Source organism: Lactuca virosa, chromosome 7, assembly GCF_052849685.1.
Source record: "Lactuca virosa cultivar CGN04683 chromosome 7, Lactuca_virosa_CGN04683_v6, whole genome shotgun sequence".
Classification (NCBI taxonomy): domain Eukaryota; kingdom Viridiplantae; phylum Streptophyta; class Magnoliopsida; order Asterales; family Asteraceae; genus Lactuca; species Lactuca virosa.
The window spans coordinates 140776535-140797911 of NC_136432.1; the positions used below are offsets into that span (position 1 = coordinate 140776535).

Here is a 21377-nt window from a genome sequence, read left to right on the forward strand (position 1 = left end):
TGAAAAAGGCAACCACAATCACATAAATATCTTCAAAACTTATCCAAACTTTGGATCCAACATATACAACCCTCAAGGGATGTCGAGGACCCATAAAGTTTCCAACTTTATGGAATCCCACAATTCCAACTGGCTCAAAGGTCCAGAGATAACCAAATGAAGTCCTAAGCTTGTCAAGATGCACACAATACTATCAAAGCCTTCTTTTTCCTTCAAAAGCAACCAAGGTAATTCAAGGGGTTGTAATAAATCACTAGGCGCCATTGTAGAATATTTTTGGCGTTGAAAAACATCACACCTCACAACCATTTTCGCCACATCGCATTACATCTGTTTCAAAAAACCTCCTGAACCATGTGTTTATACATATTTTTCACTCCTAAACACCCTCCAATAAAACCTTGATGAAATTCAAGAAATAATTTTGGAATCCAACTTGACTGACGATTAAGAACCAATCGACCTTTTTACAATAAACAGTTGTTTTTAATAGAGTAACCCAACGTTCCCTGGCCGGTCATAATACGTTGCTTGATGACCACTAGTTCTTCATCGGTTTCTACTTCTTTCCGCAACTCATCCCAATCAACCTTGCACGCCGATGTCAGAGCCCCAAGATGAACCAAAACATCTCTGCAAGACAATGCATCCACAACACTGTTATCTTTTCCGAGTTGATAAACAATGACGAAATTATACCCTAATATTTTTTATTACCATTTTTATGCTCTTCTGCAACGGTACATGATACTAATAAATATTTAAGACTATGATGATTGGTTCAAACCAAAAACTTTCGCCCAGGCCAGTAGGGACGCCACTTTTGTATAGCAAACACGATACCCATTAATTATCGCTCATAAACTGATTTGATCCGAGCGTGAGCTCCTAATGTATGGCTATAAAAAGAGAAAAAAATATCAATATAAATTTCCCAACATAAACAATCTATTTATTCATAGATCAGTTTGTTTGACATGTACTTACAAAGGGAAATCCTCACTACAAATTCCTATACTACTCTCACCAAGTTATCACTCAACAAGATTAATAATTGGAAAAAAGAACAAGTTACAATACTAGAAACGTGAAACCCTAACCTAGACAGAAGAAGTACATAAACGATTTGTGACTAATATTATTATATTCCAACACTTACATACATATCACTGAAGACAAATCTGATCACCCACAAAATATACTCAACGACCTAGAAAATGATCCGTGATATATAACCATGTATTCACCTGCAGCCCTTAGAAAAAAAATATGCAAAATATACCAAAATATAAAAAAGAAAATATCAACCATTTATAAAAGTCAACTATTAGTACGATGTAAGAATATATATTTAACAAAAAGTTATCGGTATACTATCCTCCATCAAAACCGCACCAAGATCATACCCTAATGCATCTATTTCAACAATAAAAATTTTGTTAAAATCAGGAAAAGACAAAATGGGTACATTTGTCATTGTTTGTTGCAACAACCGAAAGGCTTTGGTAGCTTCTTCAGTCCATTTGAAATTATCCTTCTTTAGTTGTTCTGTTAACGACCCAGTGTGCTATACCCTTTCATAAATTTTTTATAGTAACTGGTTAACCCTAAAAGGCCTTGTAGTTCCCGAAGCGTAGTTGGTACCCGCCATGTCAACATTGCTTCAATTTTAGTTGGCTCTACCGCCACTCCTTCTGTTGAAACTATGTGCCCGAAATATTCTATCTTTCTTTGTGCAATGGCGTATTTTTATGATTAGCATAATGTTGATTCTTTTGCAAAACTTCCCACATATTTGATAAATGCTCGACATGTTCCGCCTCAGTTTTACAATAAAAAAGAATATCATAAAAAAACTAGCACAAAACATCGTAAAAAAGATTGGAAAACCTTATTCATCAAGGATTGGAACATAGCGGGTGTGTTGGTCAAACTGAATAGCATGACCAGAAATTTGTAATGCCGTTCATGGGTGCAAAAAGAAGCTTTTGGAACATCCCCAACCTTCATGTGAAATTGATGATACCCTGATTTAAGATTGAGCTTGGAAAAAAAATAGTAGCTCCATGTAATTCGTCGAGTAACTCGTTGATGACGGGAATAGGGAACTTATCAAGAACTGTTGCTTTATTAAGTGCTCGATAATCCACACAAAACCTCCAGTTTCCGTCTTTTTTCTTTAATAATAAAACCGAGTTGAGAAAGGATTAGTACTTAGTTGAATTATACCTACGTTGAGCATTTCATAGACTAGTTTCTTGATTTCATCATTTTGTGCGTAGGGGTAACGGTAGGATCGAATGCTAATCGGAGTGGTACCCCCCATGGAGAGTGATAGCGTGTTCATGGCTGCGATGAGGAGGTAAACGAGGAGGCATGTGAAAAACAGTTTTAAATTTCTTAATAACTTCTTGAATGGCCGATGGCGGTAGCGGGGTTGGTGACATGATTTTTGTCAAATTCATGTGAATTAGAAACCCTGTGTCTTCAATGTGACTAAGCTTCATCATTGACTTGCATGATACCAACGATCTTGTTAGGCTCGGATCTCCCATAATATTGATTTGGCGACACCATCCTAGAAACTCATCCATAATTCTCGCAAATTGACTGTCATATCACCTAGGGTTTGTAACCAAGTAATACCGAGAATAATATCTGATCCTCCTAAATTTAGGGGGTAGAACTCTTCAACAACTTGTAGTTCTGGCAAGTTCAATATAACTCCCTTGCATGTTCCCTTACTTTTTTCCCACATGTTGTTGCCAAGACATACCCAGACTTCTCTTGTGTCCGTGAGACTGTCATTCCTAATTTCTCAACCACTTGCTTGGAGATGAAGCTATGTATTGCTTCGTTGTCAACTAATACTATCATTGGTAAACCTACAATGGCGTCTTTCATGCTCATGGTCAATGGTGGCGTGAGAATGCTTACCGAGTTAAGAGATATCTCGATTTCATCGAGGTAAATTGAGGTGTGCGTGTTCCAACCCGTCCTCTTCTTCTTTTTCTTCTTCTTGTTCATCTATGATTAACACCTGTAGTGTCTTACTAGGACAGTGGTGACCTGGAGAGAACTTCCCATCGTAGCGAAAGTATATACCCTCAGATCTTTTCTCAGCAAATTCGGCTTTCTTCAAACGCTTGAATTAACTAGTATGGCCTGTCGAGTTAGAGCTAGAAGTGGCGTTGACCTTTCTGCATGCGTTGGTCAAAAATTTGATGCTAGAGACTCTACCTAATCGACTAGATCCGTTGTTGTTAGATCAAATTACCCCAATATTGGTCGGTGTGCCGATATTGAACTGGATTTCGTCGATCATAACAGCGAGAGTCATGGCTCTAGCCAGATTAGCTGGATGTAAAATTTGTATGACCAAGAGTGTGTCATTCTTGAGGTTGTTAAAAAATGTTCCTTCTAAAATGCTTCCTGGTATGTCACCCAACTGACATGATAATCTTTCAAAATTGCTTACATAGTCACATGCAGTACCTTCTTAGTCGATGGCGAGAAATTAATGATAGATGTTGTTGGATTAGGTGTCTAATCCAATAACTAATTTAGTATATACTTGACTTATTAGCAAAATCCTTTTGGGTTGCCCCCAAATATAATAATTGAAAAGAAATGACTTTTAGAGAGACAAATTGATTTATTAATTTGTTATATGATTAATAAATTAATTAGAAATCAAAAAATAATGTATTAATGTATTATGTGAATAATATATTAATTACAAATAGTGTTATTTAACTATAAATTAAGCAGAAAGTTATTAGAATTTATTTTGGGATTAATTGGAATTACTAAAAGTGGAAGGACTAAAGGTGACAATGTTCAAAAGTTGAACATTGAGCAATTCTACAACCTCCCTAGGAGGGGGCGAAATTCTAGAATGCTTATAAGGATTTCTTGGGTGATACGGAAGCCTAGGAATTCTTAGGGAGCAAGGAAAGGGGATAAGGCTTATCTTAGGAAACTGCCTTATCCATAGCTTCCTTAATCACCTATAAAAAACCCCCATGGGTTCAAATTTTCAGCCATCTCCTTCTTCCATGGCATAGCGAAAATTTATCCTCCCTGCTCCTCTCTCTTTAAGCCTCCTAGTTGCTAGGGTTGGGTGTGAACCATCAGAGGCACGAGATTTCTGGTGCTAGTTTCCAAGAAACTACAAGAAGGTTTTTGTTTGATTACCTACTAGTATACTCAAGAGGTATGTTTTTCTAAACCCTTTTTGTTATTTTCTAAAATACTAGGGTTCTTGTAGGGTTCTTGATGTTCAATTGGTTATTGCATTCAATAGTGAAAACATAGATCCTTTAGGGTTTATGCAAACATAGGGTTTACGTTTTTCCGTCAAAAGTAGTTTTTTGTAACATATAAAACTCATCGGTGGTATCAGAGCCATTGTTTTGCAGTTGAATATGCATAATAGTTGAATAGATCGATATTAGGGTTTATAGAAATTAAACCCTAATGGATGAAAATTTCGACTAGGGCTAGGGTTCTTGAAACCCTAGCCTCCTCCCTTAATTTTGAAATCTCTAGGGTTTCCTTATTTGATAATTATTGCTTTTAATTGTTTAAAATAGAATAATTAAAATTGGATAATCCCTTATCCCTTGATTTTCGAACATATAGATCGAAAGGGATTAGGATTAAATTTAACTTATTAGATTAATAGTATGGTAAATAATTATTTAATCCTCATAAGATTTAAATGAATTTAATTATTTGTTAATTAAAAGATAAAGATTAAATCTTAATTGTTCTATTTTAAATTAAATTAAGATTTTAATTTCAAAAATTTAAATTAAACCTAGTATTTTAGAAAAGTTTTAAAATACACCTTATATATATCGTTAAATGTTCATATTATATATATATATATATATATATATATATATATATATATATATATATATATATATATATATATATATATATATATATATATATATATATAAGAAAAGTCAGTCAAATCAAGTCAAATCAATAGTAGGCCTCATTCACGAAACCATGTTATAAAGAGGGTATAAGGAAGCGACCTATAAAATGGTTGTTAAATGGGTGTCCACTCTCACCCACTGCTCTCATGTGTGGTGAAGGGTCGTTAGCCGAACAGGTTTGATAGGACAAAACCTCATTAATAAGTATAATGATATAAAGTAACTAAACTATTTTTAAATCCCACTCTTAGTTACTTTAGGAAAAATGTGAATTTGTATGCTAATCCGAAATTGCACATTATGCTTTATATGTCGTTAGTGAAGCGTGTGTGGTTAACCAACACACTTATAGGGACTTAAAGAGTATTAATGGCCATCTCGAGAATTATCATTATTGATGGTTCATGTATGGTTAACCAACACATCAATTAGAGATGATAAATGACATCGAGGTTGCCAAACACATTTTCATGGTTATTCATATCTTGTTTGTTATCCTCGGTATACCATTCACAAATAGAAAAAGCATAATCTGATATTAAACATGCCATTGATGGATTCAATGAATCTCAAAAGATATTGGAATTTCATTTTGATTGAAATTGGTAAATTGTTTTTACCTACCTTTATAAAATTTACAATTAGATTACGACATCCCTCTTCGATATTGTGAATTGTATAGTTGGCTCCTAGCCTCAAATATTTATTATGGGTTAAATATCTAGGATTATTTTATCATCTAACTAAAACTATCTTTCTTTTTCTATAGATGTCTACTCCTGGTGATGCTTCTGCTCCATCATCATCTACCCATAACTCGGGTTTCTCCTTACTCTCGATCGTGTCCAAGGTGACATTTGATGGCACCAACTACAATGAATGGATGTGCAATATAAATATGGCTCTTTGATTCGAGGGAAAATTATATGTCCTTGAAAAGGAACTTGTTGAAATCAATGAAGGCAATTCTACTCCATAACAACTAGCCTCTTATAAGAAACACTACGACGATGCAACAAAAGTTGCTTGCATCATGGTCGCCATTATGGTCCCAGAATTGTAGAGGTTCTATGAGGATTATTGGCCATATGAGATGAACAATGACCTTGTGGAAAAGTACCACAAGAGAGTTCGTCAATAGAAATATGAAATAGTTAAAGCTCTCATGGCTTGCAAGATGAAAGAGGGAGAGTCTGTGTGCAACCACATGCAGGGAATGCAAAGGTATGTGGAAATCCTTGTTAGGCTTAATGTACAGTTCGACGAGGAGTTGGCCATTGATATGGTCTTGAACTCCTTGAAAAGTTCTTATGATCAGTTCATTTTGGCCTATCATTTTAACAACACAGAAACCACATTAGCCCAACTCCATAACTTGCTACAGACTACTAAGTCGGGAATGAAGGGAAAGAATCCGAGCCCTTCCACTAATGCTCCCATTCTCGCCATTGGGCAAAGCAAAGGGAAGAATATGAAGGGTGCTCCCAAAGCTAATTGGAAGGGCTTGCCCAAGTTAGGTCATCTAGCAATGGCCCAAAATCGAGGCCCAGTACACACATTTCAGCTGTTAGTGACCCCAAAGAGGCCACTTTTTACTATTGGAATGACAAGGGCTATTGGAAGAGGAGTTGTCCCAAGTGCCTGCAAGACATCAAGGATGGCAAGGTGAAGCCAACGTCGGCAGGTATATACAATGTTAAAACTAATAACTCACAATCTACTCGTTCTTGGGTCCTTGATAGAGGATGTGGTTTTCACATTTGTTCTGATTTTTAGGGACTAAGAGAAACTGAAGAGGTGGAGCATGGAAGGATGAATCTAATCATGGGGAATAGGCGATCTTATCATGTTAACTAGATTGGGACTTATCATCTTATGCTTAATAGAGTTGTTAGTTTAGATTTGATTAATTGTTACTATTCATCAAAAATGACACAAAACATTATTTCATTTCATGCATTGTTCAGACAAGGTTTTCGTTACTCTTTTGATGATTTGAATGGTTCAATTTTAGTTTATAAAAATGGTGTTTTTAAATTTGAAGTTTTACCTTGTAATGGAGTGTAAGAAACTATGACTTATGTTGATAGATTAGGCAATAGTGTATTTCACATTGATTCGTCTAATGGTTTAGATAAGGCATGCTCATGGCATTATTATCTTGGGCACATTAACAAGAAACGCATTGCCCAACTCCAAAAGGATGGAGTGTTGGAATCATTTGACCTAAGGCATATGATGAAGGAGAATCTTGTCTTTTAGGAAAGATGAAAAAATCGCCTTTCATTGGATCTTGTGAAAGAGGTGAAGGTTTGCTGGACCTCATACACACAGATGTGTGTGGACCCTTCAGATCCACCACAAAAGATGCTAATCGATTTTATGTAACATTTACAGATCATTATAGTAGATATGTTTATATCTACTTGATCAAGTATAAATCAGAAACCTTTGAAAGGTTCAAAGAGTTTAAACATGAAGTTGAGAATCAATTAGGCAAGAATATAAAGATGCTCCATTCTGAAGAGGATGAGAGTATCTTAGTATCGAGCTCCACGACTACCTCAAGGAATGTGGAATAGCTTCACAACTAACTCCTCCTAGAACACCACAACTTAATGGTGTGACTGAGAGATGCAATCGGACCTTGTTGGACATGGTTCGTTCCATGATGAGTCGAGCCACTCTTTCCATCTCTTTTTGGGGGTATGCCTTAGAGACAGCTGCCCATATCATGAACCTTGTCCCTATTAAGAAGGTTGCCAAAATACCTCATGCGATGTGGACAGGGAAAGTTCCCTCGTTAGCACATATCAATGTCTGGGGTCGTGAAGCTTTCAGTAGACGAGAAACTCATGACAAGTTAGAAGCCAGAAGTGACAAGTGTATTTTCATTAGCTACCCATAAAAGTCTTTTGGATATTTTTTTTCTACAGACCTAGTGAGAATGTGGTCTTTGTAGCACGAAGAGGATTCTTTCACGAGAGAGAGCTCATATGCAAAGAGGACAGTGGGAGCATAATTGACCTTGAAGAGATTCAAGAGTCAACGAATGAAGGAACCTTAGAAGATACTAGCACTCAAGTAGAAAAAGAAATTCCAGTTGAGGCAGTTGACAGTTCATTACCTCTTCGACGCTCTAGTGGAGTTAGCGTGCCGCCAATGTTCTATGGTTTCTATATAATGTCAGATGGTGATACGTTTATCAGTGATCAAACACCGGTAAGTTTGGATGAGCCAGCTAACTACAAGGAATCAATGGCAGCTGGAATCTTGGCTGAAGATGTCCACATGAGTCAGCCAGAGGGTTTTATTGATGCAAAGTTTCCCAATAGAGTGTGTAAGCTTGAGAAGTCCATCTATAGATTGAAGAAAGCATCTCACAGCTGGAATCTTTGCTTCCATGAGAAAGTCAAAGAGTTTGGTTTGTCTAGAAGTAAGGATGAGTCATGCGTATATGTCAAAACTAGTGGGAGTATAATAACATTTCTAGTATTGTACATTGATGACATACTACTTACAGGAAATGATGTTCCAATCTTGCAAGAAGTGAAATCTTAGCTTAGAAAGTGTTTCACTATGAAGTATCTAGGAGGCAACATATATTCTTGGGATAAGAATTTTGAGAAATAGAAAGAAAAGACTAATTGGACTTAGTCAAAGTACGTATTTGGACAAGATACTAAAACGGTTTAGTATGGAAAATTCCAAGAAATGAGAGCTACCTATTCAGAGCAATGCCAAATTGAGTAAGACACAAAGCCCCAGTAAGGATAAAGAGATAGCTGATATGGGTTGAGTCACTTATGCTTCAGCTGTAGGATTGATCATGTACACGATGACATGTATTCACCCTGATGTGTCTTTTGCTTTGAGTATGGTTAGTTGCTATCAGGAAAATCATGGCAGAGCTCATTAGACAGCAGTAAAGAACATTCTCAAGTATCTGCGACGGACAAAGGATATGATTTTAGTCGTTGGAGGTAGCGATACGTTGAGAGTGAATGGGTATAGTGACGCCAGCTTTCATACAGATAGAGACAACTTCCGTTCTTAGTCGGGTTGGGTATTTCTATTAAGTAGTGGAATAGTAACTTGGAAAAGTTCCAAGCAATATACGGTGGTTGATTCTACATGCGAATCAGAGTACATAGCGGAAAGTGAGGCATCGAAAGAAGCGGCTTGGTTGAGGAACTTCATCGGAGATATTAGAGTAGTGTCAACCATTCAGGAGCCAATGGAAATTTTCTGCGATGATGAAGGTGTGGTTGCTTTGATTAAAGAACCGAGAGACCATGTTCAGTCAACACATATCGAAAAAAAGTTCCATTATATAATACATATAGTAGAAGAAGGTCACCTCATTGTGAAGAGGGTATCATCAGAAGAGAATCTTGCAGATCGTTTGACGAAGGCTCTGAGTAAGGTCAAGCATAATCAACATGCTAGAAGCATTGGTTTAAAAGATGATATTAGTTTTAGTGGTTAGATGAGCAGTTTGAAACTTGTAACAAAATTAAATGTAATTGATTTTTTGGTGATTAAATAATAGAGATTATTTATGAGTTTGTTTACTGCCTTTGTTAATTGTATATTCTTGTGTTTCGTTTTGCATGTTTTACTTCCTGATTAATTTAATTATTCAAATTCCATAGTTGTTCATACTTTGGGAAGTAAGTAGTGAATTAAGATTGTCATCATATGGATTCTAGATTGTGTAAGGAGTTAGACATAGCAATTATATTGCTACAACATTCATGAGTACTTAGAAATTGAGATTTAAGTATTGGATAAACTCACGCTTAGAGAATTACTTCATGGATTATACTACGAGTAATTCTGAGACGATAATATCTTATATTCTTAAAACGAAGATATATGAGTTGTAATATACAAATCGGTTGTGCATTGGTGTTGCGAAAATTCATCAGTAACATGACGTTATAAAACGTAGTGTCATGCATGATTTGGTGAGTAAATGATACAATCATATAAGTCTAAGTTTATTCGTTCTTTTTTCCCTAACTGGAAAAGCGATATCTTTTGGCCCCTCAGTGATTTGGTCATGACTTATAGTGTTGGGCCCAGCCAGGACTATATTGATGTGTTCAATTAGAAGTCTTACATCGTTATCATAAATCAGAAATCGGGAAACAAAAACTTGGACAATGAGATTGATTCTAATCCGTGTCTCATGTTTATACGATATCTTGAAGAACGGAGGAATATTTGATCACTTATCTTAGGGCCAATGTGTGTTTAGTTCATAGTTCGACAGTTGCTATGGAAACACTCTTTGCTGTCTAATTTAGAAGTTATACTCGTAATTGCAGTTATAAACTTATCCAATTTGGAGACTGTTGGATTACATGTCTAAGCCAATAACTAATTTAGTATATACTTAAATTATTAGCAAAGTCCTTTTTGATTGCCCTCAAACCTAGTAATTGAAAATGATGACTTTGAGAGAGAGAGAGAGAGAGACTAATTTATTAATTTATTATCTGATTAATAAATTAATTAGAAATCAAATAAAATAATTTATTAATATATTATGTCAATAATATATTAATTAGAAATAGTATTATTTAATTATTAATTAATCAGAAATTTATTAGAATTAATTTTGGGATTAATTGAAAAATAATTAAAAGTAGATGGACTAAAGGTGACAATGTTCAAAAGTTGAACATTGAGCAATTCTAGAACCTCCCTAGGAGGGGGACGAAATTCTAGAATGCTTATAAGGATTTCTTGGGCATTAAGGAAGCCTAGGAATCCTTAGGGAGTAAGAAAAGGGGATAAGGCTTAGCTTAGGAAATTGTCTTATCCATAGGTTCCTTAATCACCTATAAAACCCCCCATCGGGTCATAATTTTGGCCATCTCCTTCTTCCAAGGCATAGCCGAAATTTCGTCACCCTCTCCTCTCTCTTTAAGTCTCCTAATTGCTACGGTTGGGTGTGAACCATCAGAGACACAAGATTTATGGTGCTAGCTTCCAAGCAATTACAAGAAGTTTTTTTTATTATCTACTAGTATAATCAAGAGGTATCTTTTTCTAAACCCTTTTTGTTATTTTCGAAAATACTAGGGTTCTTGTAGGGTTCTTGATGTTCAATTGGTTATTGCATTCAATGGTGAAAACATAGATCCTTTACGGTATATACAAACTTAGGGTTTATGTTTTTCCGCCAAAAATAGTTTTTTGTAACATATAAAACCCATCAGATGTTGCCTTCTCCGATTAACTGGAAACGTTCCAACATTCGCTATTTTAATTATTCCCAAGAACAGAACACAGAACAGGTTCTTTGCTTGACTCCAACTAAACGAAGCCAATGCCTTTCCGTCCAAGCAAATGGATGCAGCCTTCGGCCAATAGCCAATAACGTACTCCTATGTCTCGGATCTAAAAAAAAAACGTTCCATCTTGTAAATCCATCCAAACGTGTCTTCCGCTTCAAAAATAGGGGCCTTAAGCTTCCAAAAATCTCCCATTTTTCGGCCTCCTCCTTTGCTCTTATCATCTTTTGGTCCTTTTTTGAAATATCCAAACTCAAGCTCGAAATCAGCTTCATCTTTGTCATCCTCCTTATCGTCTTGACTGTTCTTCTCTTAGACAATTTTTGTCAAATTGTTGATGGCCTGTAATACCTATGCTAACTGTCCAGCATCTTGTTCCAACCCAGCAACACCGGCCTCTAGTCCTGCGATCTTCTCAGCATTGGTCTTTGACATGACGACACCAGAATCGAAGAGCTGTGATACCAATTATTAAGATCAAGACCCTTCCTGGGAAAAAGAATCTTAATTGTTCCACCTCTTTTGATTCGAGAAACAGAGAATTCTCCAAAATTAGTCAATGACTTATTATTTATAATGTCCTGCTAACCTATTTAGATACCAAAACCGGATCCTGGAAAATAGGAATCCTAAACTGAAACTAAAACTAATATTCTAATTAAAGGAAAGATAAATAAAAGGAAACATTTAAAAATTCTCTCTTGAAACTTGATGCTTATCCCCTTCAACGATAGACTTGACCAAAACTCCCAACATGGTCGTAGCAAGGTATCAAATATTTAAGGTAAATCTATTTTTATAAATCCTATCCAACATTTCTCCTAGAATTGTAAATTAAAAAGATGTTAACCGTGCCAACCGTTACAAATATGATCTATTTTTTATTTTTGTATGTACTTTGCAAGAATGTCAGCATGTGAAAGGTTGACAAGACTTATAGTCAAATGTTTACATATTAAGATCTCAATCTTTTGTCAACTTTATAAATATAAGATGATAAGATGATGTATACTTTCGGATGCTTAATACCAACATGAGGATTTGAAGGGATGAAAGTATTGTTGTCAACCCGACCTAAAGACACTTTTCCAGAACCTCCCTCACCCTGGGGATTTCATCATAATCAAGGAAATCATTCTTACAAACACACAAACAAATAAATAGGATAACCTACAAAAACAAACCATTCTCAAAGTACAATGAATTCCTATATTTATTCTATATCAAAATGCAAAACAAAGGGGGAGGGGCAACATAAGAATGACCAAAATCAGGAAATTACGAATCAACCCATGCAGCTGAGGAGAGTCTCAAGGGCTTCAGAGAATAAGGGTCCTATTTCAGGGGTAGGAGATTTAATGGCACACTTGAGTCCCTGAACACCGATAACCACTGTAAGTTCGATCAAGAACGGGATTCCTTTTGTCATTTTAGCTGACAGATACAACAACTCTTGATTCCGGTTCTTATGTTTTGCAATGAAGAACATGTTGGAAGAAGCTAACTGCTCAATTGTCGCGTCTACATTGTTTATTGTAATTCCAGGAATCTCCTTTGAGACCTCATTGGAATCAGGCAACGACTTCCATGTCTGAATATATATATATATATATATATATATATATATATATATATATATATATATATATATATATATATATATATATATATATATATATAATATATATATGGAATCATCATCAACCAAAAAGTAATGATAATAAAAGTTTCCATGGGTGAAGAAGTAATTTTACATTACCTCAAGGAAAGTAGATCGTTCCATTCTTCCATCTTCCATAAACAACACAAATAACGATAACCGATCACTAAAATACCACACAGGCTGTTGATTGTTCTTCACCGCGACATGCAAAATTGATTTTGGTGGGCCCAGTGCTATGTTCTGGAATAGAACCATAGGAAGAAGGGTTCTAGCCGATGTTCCTGGTTGAACTTGTGGGACCTGTTTGTAAATATAAGTTATTATACAATATACATTATGGAAAATCCAAACCTGGGGGTGTTGATTGTAAATATATACCTGGAGGGGTACACCTGCTGCGAGACCAAATGTGTTTTTGTGGAATTGAATCTTGAATCCATCGAGTGGGATGTTTGTGTTGTTTTCAAATATTAAACTGTAGAATATTTGACCGTCTTTTCGTACAAGTTGACCGCTTATTTCCAGACCTTGACCGGTTGCTGCTGGTAATACAACCGGTAGAGGTCGAGGCCTGCTTGGATATAAATTTTCTCTCAAACTGGTCTATGGAAAGGGAAGATTGAACAATTAACAAATATTTTTTGGTTTGAAAAATGCAAAAGAAGCCCATGAAAAGTTCCTAATCTTAAATTCGTATGACTTGTGATTAAATCATTAGCTAGAACTCGTGAACATGGATTACATCAGACACATATTTAATCAACCCAAAATTCAACAGACTACAAAAAGGAAAAAAGAATAACCGCATAAAGATAATGTACATCTCAAATATGAAACAAGAGATGAAACAGAAAGATAGGAATGTGCAAAAAAGAAGGAAAAAAGATCAGTTAGTACGAACAACAAAATTTACGAAAACAGTGATAACAAACTGAACCCTAATTCAAAAGCAAAAATCAGTAAATTGAACAACCTAGAAGAGAATAAAAAAATAAAAAAAAATAAAAAAAAAAAAGATTGTTACAAAGCATGTCAACATCCACAAACTAGCAATCGATGAAAGTATTTTTCTGTCGATTTGATTTCCAAACAAGACTAGAGTCGAATGTTTTCCTACTAAAATCTGGATTTTTTTTATCTACATTATAAATCTAATAATTAAAATGATGCTTACCAGATTTGCAGCATGTCGTTGAAATCCTTCTTCTTTGTACTTCTTAATACCAACATCAGAATTTGAAGTGATTAAAGTATTATTATCAACCAGACCTAAAGACACCTTTCCAGAACCTCCCTCACCCAGGGCACCCCTTGGATATAAGTTTCCTGTAACATTGTCTTTCACATCACTTGATAGCTTTGAATCATCATGGGCTGAAATAGATGAACAAAACCATATTATATAGTAATTATTTTGAGTTGTCCACCACATACATTATATAAGATGAGTTATTGCAAAAGAGGAAAATGTAACCAAAAACACTAAGTGGAAGAATGGTCTCTAAAGCATTGCGCCTAGACATCTTCTCAAGCATGGTAAAGTAAACGAACAAAATGAATGTCACGTAAGCATCATACCAAGTGCAAACGAGCATTATCAGCCATCAACAAACTTACTAGCTCTGAGAGTGTACACAACATAAGCAAGTATATAAAGACTACTTTGGAGTAGGCATTTCAATGTCTCCCATTTAGGGTTGCCCTGTCACCTAGGTAGCATAGCCCATTTAACAACCTAAGTTATACCTACTTCTCCAGAAAAAATGAAACTAGGGACACATGGGTGCACAAAACAGTGTGAATTATCAAGAATCAGGCTTGACAGCAAAACTACTCCGATGTTTTTTCAAAGTTGTGAAACTGCATTTCTATATTTTAAAGAATCTAAACACACAATTCAACAGAAGCTTGAAATACCAGAGTTCTCTCCATTGGAGGCGAATAGAAAGATGTCAAGCATTTTTCCAAATATTGTTCTGCCACCAGCCTGCAAGGAACTATTGATTTTTTCTTGTAAAGTCAATGCAGATTCAAGACTGAAAACAACCTCAGCCATGGTAGGGCGTTGCTTTGGATGGCTAAGCAAACATCTCCCTGCAATTTGAACAAACCCCTTCAAACACTTTGTAGATATTTGACCTCTTATATCTGAATCAACTATATCCTTTAACTTCCCCGCTTTGATAGAATCTTGAGCCCATGTTGCCAATCCCTCTTCAATACTTTTATCCACAGCACGCTTCCTGCACAATACTTCGAACAACACAACCCCAAAAGCATACACATCAGACTTCCTTGTGAGCCTTCCACTTGCGTAATAGTGAGGATCCAGATACCCAAAAGTTCCTTTAACAAGTGTGTTCACAGAAGTCGATGGCTGATTCGTTGGACCTATTTTCGACAACCCAAAATCTGAAATTTTAGCTGCCCAACTTTCATGTAACAAAATATTGGAGCTCTTGACATCACGATGTATGACCCCAACATCAATCCCTGTACCCGTGTGGAGATAATCCAACCCACGAGCTGCACTTATGCAGATTTTGAGTCGTTGAAGCCAAGAAAGAGGGGTACCAAGTTTATGGAGATGATCTTCAAGTGTTCCACTGGGCATATATTCATATACGAGGATCATTTCATTTTCATGATTACAATAACCAAATAAGGATACAAGGTGACAGTGGCGCAACTTTGAAAGCATCTCAACTTCTGCCCAGAACTCTGTTGCACCTTGACTGGACATAGAATCCAACCGTTTAATGGCAGCAACAGCAACACTTGATCCATTAATAATATTACCTTTGTAAACCTTTCCAAACCCTCCATGCCCAATTACTAATGATTCATCAAAGTTATTGGTTGCTAAGAGAATCTCAGTAAACTGGAAGTGGAGGCATGCTTGAGTGAGTTGTACGGAGGAGGAGGTTGAGGGTTGATATTCCTTACCATTGCCGGTGGCAGCGATCATAATTATTGATGAAGAAGAAGTCGAAGTAGACGTCGAATTTGCAATAGTTGTTCCGCCATGGATGATATTGAAGGTTGACAGTCAACTGTAATGAGTGATGGAAGCCACGCACATTTGTTTCAAAACCATATTATATTATTTGAAAAGGAATCCTGCGAACTCGTCTTTTGACTTTGTGGGTTGGATCTAGAGTTCTGGACTGGTTATTCTCATCTGGATTTTGGACCGCTTTTTTTTTGTGTTATATTATATACAGGACAAATGTAATATTAGGAACTTTAGCATACTCCATTCGTTTACCCACGTAATGCGGCGAATGGTTTATTTCGGCAATTAGATCTAGGGATGTTCAAAACCGGATATCCGAAAATTTCAGATAGTTAATTATGGTATCTGAATCCGTATCTGAATTTTCGGATATCCGAATTTTCGGATACGGATTCGGATACCAAATCGGATATCCAAAAATCATATCTTTCAATATTTAATATTCATAAGTTACAAATTTACAACCCATAAAACATAGTTGTAATTTACGTAAACAATATACACTGAGGACAAATTAACAAAAATAATAGGTAGATCAATGACTATCAGTAACAAACTACATGATATACATATTAGGTTTTACATCTAAACAAAGATGGTTGTTAAACACGTATTAAAAAAAAAGAGATTACATTTTACTTTATTAAATTAATGAGCTTGTAAAACATGGGAGGTATTTTGAAATTAAGTACGACCTTAAAAATCTCCGCAACTCTAAAAATTAATAATAGCAACTATGTTAAATCTTGGAACATAGATGGATATTGATAGCAACAAATAAATATCTGTAGCATTTACTTAATAGTTTTCGATTATAAGCCAACGACCAACGAAGCGAGAGTATAACAAACAAATATATAACGATTTTAAATGGAAAGGTTTTCAATAAAAGTTTGGAAAGAATGGTCACGAAAAAGTTGAAAGATTAAAATACATGAGTTAATTTTAAAAAGAAAAAAGTTAAATATAAAGATCAAAATATTTGAAACTTTGAATTTATAAGAAAATAAGAAAAATAATGAGTTATTATAATTGAAATGTTTATTATCTTTTAAATTTAAATAAATAATTTAAATAAATAAGCAAAAAAACTAATAAGCTTTAATTTGAGAATTTTGAAGTTAAAAGGTAAGTTCATTAATGAAATTGATATCCATTTATTACTATATTTATTGCAATTATTACATTAAAATATTATGTTGAATTTAATAAAATAGAAAAACTCATAAAATGACATATGGAAAAAAAATTAATTCAAAATAACCACAAAATCACATTTGGCAAATTGAATGAGAGTGTGACATGTGGCAAAAAAACCTTCATTTATTAGAATAGATAAAGAAAAATTATTTTTTCCGCATATCGGATATCCGAAATATCCGAAACTTTATAAATTCACTATTTGTATCCGAATCCGAAAAATCGGATATCCGAAATTTCGGATTAGATTTTCGGATTTTCGGATCGGATATTTTTGAACACCCCTAATTAGATCCTTTAATACCCACGTAATGCAATTGTAACATCCTGGTTCCGGGGTATAACATTCTAGGGTAATAATGAGTTTCATGGGAAACTCGACGAGTTGGTGCCTCAATTCGTCGAGTAGGGTCGCGTTGGGTGACGAGGATTAATGAGCTTACTCGACGAGTCTGTGTTGCGACTCGCCGAGTCAGCGCTGGTGAAGGAAACCCTAAACTTTCGGGCGTGTGATCTATTTAAAGGCACTTATAGCCTCATTTGCGGCTCATCTTCTGATCAAACTCCTGTGTTAAACCCTAGGCGGTCATGGAAGCTAAGAAAGGGTCCTTGAGCTTGTATCAAGTGTTTTGATGGACCTTTTTGGAAGAAGAGGAGTGAGCTTCAAGTAAGGAATGGGATGAGGCTGTAGGATCTAGCATTTCTTCTCAAGGAGCTTCTCTGGAAGGTAAAAAGCCCACACCTTTCTCATCTATTTAGTTGCATCTCATATCTATGAAAATTTAGGGCTTTTGTCATTTTGGTTGGGTTTTTGAGTAGCATGTGTTATCCAGAAGTCTAGACCTCAGATCTGGACCTTGTGAGATCCTTAGAGTTTAGATGTCCCAGCTTTATTCATCCATATGAGGGTTTTTGGGCTTAATCATTCATGAAAGGCATGTATTAGCATTTTGGAGCAATAACCTCATGTATGAACGTAAATATCGAAGCTTTACGTGATTATTGAGCCTTGAGATGATAGATCTAGTGTTTGGAGTGATAGATCTGATTGAAATCGTCTGAATGAACTTTTGGTCTGGATGAACTCACCGAGTCAATAAGCCGACTCGACGAGTTGGTTAGGGTTTGTCCCGAAGAGCTGAATCATGCGATAGCTCGACGAGTTAGGGGTCAACTCGACGAGCTGAGCTGGACTTTCACGAGACTTCTGAGGAAATAAGTGGACTCGACGAGTCACAAGGGTGCACTCGGCGAGTCTGGTCAAAATTGGACCGTTGTCTGGGGTTAACATCAGTTGACCTTAGGGTTTGGTCAAACTGATTAAGAGGGGTCAGAGAGGGGTAGAATGGTCTTCTACCCATTCTCTAGAGATGAGGATGTAAAGAGAGTATTGATTAGAATTATTATCATTGTGCTAGGCGGAGGCTAGATCAAGGATATCGAGCACGAGAGTTTACTAGACATCTTACGAGGTGAGTCTTCTCACTATACATTACCTAGAGTGGTATCTATGTGCAGACCGGAGGGTCTTATTGTTGGGTTTTGAGCATTCCAACACTCCTATGGTGTACATGCAACCCTATAAACCTTGGATCTATGTTTTCTCTATTATACATGCAAATATTAACTATTCCAAGGTTTCATCCTAACTAGCATATTATGAAGCACCTATACTACAAAGTTCTAGTTAGATGACATACCTTTTGATGTAGCTTGATGTCTTCAAGCTTTAAGAGCTTAGCCCCAATAGTGTGGAAGCCTCAAATGGAATCACAAATCACCAAAACACCTTGGAAGAACTTGAGAGAATATGTATGCACACTAAAATCGGCCCACTCTTATTTTCACACACTTGTGCCAATTTTGTGAGCCAAGGACCCCTTTATATATTATGGAGGATTAGGGTTACATCCATGTAAACCCTAATACCCATGACCTTTCATTTACATAGGATCCATGGGTTAAAAGCTCCATGGACCATCCATGAAAGCTTAGCCCAACCTAAATGAACTTGGCCCATTCCATATATATAAGAGTCCATATTTAATTAGTTCTTTTTGATCACTTAATTAATTCTAAATTAATTCTTGATCAATACTAATTAAATAATATGATTCCATATTAATATATTAGAACTTATAATATATTAATATAAATCATAAATATACTATTCTCAAAAGACTATCCATATAAATTGTGTCGGTGAAGTGCAACCCAAATGGACCATGTCGGGTCGGGTCAAGTACATACCAAATATAGTTATGGACTTAGACATTAATCCAACAGTCTCCCACTTGGATAAGTCTAAAACTATTGTTGAGTATGACTTCAAAACCTAACTGGCAATCGTAGCTCTTAAAGCTGTTGTCGAACTCTGACCTTGTCAATGACTTGTCCATTAGATAAGGGATCATATATTCCTCCATTCTAGATATCATATGGACTGAGACATGGATTATAATCATTATCTCTGTCCATTTGTTGTTTCCCAATTTTCGATTTATGATGACTGACTGATTAAACAAATCAAATCAGTCCTGGCTTGGCCAAGCACTCACATGTGTCATCGCTAAATCATCGAGGGGCCCACAGATATCGCTTTTATCCCGAAGGTAAAAGGAATGGATAAACTTCGACTCATATGGCTTGTTCTACTACTTGTTGAATCATACACAAAGGCACGTTTTATAACATCGAGTTACCAAATGCGTTTTCGTGCAATCAATGTATAACCAACTCATAGTAACAACTCATATCTCTAGGTTTGAAGAATATAAGATATTATCGTCTCATGATCACTCGTGATAAAATCCATGAAGTGATTCAAATGAGCGCGGGTTGAATCCAATACTCAGAACTTATGAGGACTCATGAGTGTTGTAGCACCACTTTGTCCACCAACTTGGACCTCTACAAACCAACTCATGACAGTCTTGATTCATATCTACTTCCAACATATGACCGACTGTGGATGGTTTGAATAACTTAATCATTCAGGAAGAGTGACTTAGTTATTCTGGAAGTCAAAACATGCAAAGTGAAACACAAGAATAAATGAATCAAATATGGTATCAAACCCTATGAATATAAATAAACACTTTTATTTATCACCATACTGATTACTCATTATTCATTGTTTCGGTTTTATCAACTTTATACTTGAATTAAAAACACTAGTTGTCCCATGCTCCAAGCATGTACACTATGTTTTTCTTAACAATAGCTTTGCCATACACCAAGTATGCACTCTATGTTTGTCTATGATCCTTACTTTGTGAAATAAACCAATTGAACATAATTTCAATGATTCTAATTTCACACTCCCAAATCCTTATCGAAAAATGTGAGAATTTCAAATTCCTATCATTTATCGAAATCTGTTTAGATTTTAAACTTATATGCACTGACCCTCCTGTAATGAATATGTACAAAGTCACAAAGACTTGTCAACAGTCATTATAAGGGATTCCAATGGAGATCAACTCCATGGAAACTAAGTCTCATATTCAAAGTACATTGCTTTGGACATGCTTCTTGCATTAAGTTTTCTAATCTTACACAGATAACTTCCACCTATGGAGACAACTCCATATTCTCATTTTGACTATCACTTCTGAATAAGAGATGCCTCTTTTCAGAATATGTCAATATGGTCCTTCCAAAATTAGCACTATACTTCTAACTGTCCCTGAGCAACCAATCTTTGGTAAACCTCAGATTGTCCTCGACAATTGCTTAATCATTTTGGTCATATCCAATTCTAGACCTTTTCCCTTCTTAATGCCTCTGGGCATTTGGAAAAATTTAGAAATGACAAATATTATAGCACATGCAATCGATCCTGTACCCAAAGCAAATGGTACACAATTCATGATGTCTCACATAAAGACATGATTCTAGACCAGTCTTTTGCTACAATATTTTTATTTGCCATGTTTTCAAAATTTGACTATGAAGAAGGATGTCGTAATCATAATCGAATTTTGAGAACGCAATATATAGAATTTCCTTAAGTTGAACCAATCCAACATGAAATTCATATATATATTCTTGACTAAAGATGATTAAGGTCTCAATCTAAGCCTTTAGAACTGAAATGAAGTATATCCTCTCCCTTAATTATAACAAAACAACTTTTTCAATCCCTTAATCATAATCGAATTTTGTGAACGCAATATATAGAATTTCCTTAAGTTGAACCAATCCAACATGAAATTCATATATATATTCTTGACTAAAGA

General features: G+C 35.6%; 1 protein-coding gene across 1 annotated transcript; it reads right to left on the reverse strand.

Moving 5' to 3' along the window:
- Positions 1–12341: 12341 nt before the first annotated feature.
- On the reverse strand, positions 12342–15976 carry LOC145123830 (receptor-like protein kinase FERONIA). Its single transcript, XM_079059038.1, has 5 exons — positions 14838–15976; positions 14095–14294; positions 13299–13523; positions 13017–13220; positions 12342–12848 (listed from the first exon to the last, which is right to left on the reverse strand). Exons 1-5 carry the CDS (start codon positions 15886–15888, stop codon positions 12543–12545), a joined length of 1986 nt encoding a protein of 661 aa, XP_078915164.1. The 5' UTR covers positions 15889–15976; the 3' UTR covers positions 12342–12542.
- Between the last annotated feature and the right edge of the window lie 5401 nt (positions 15977–21377).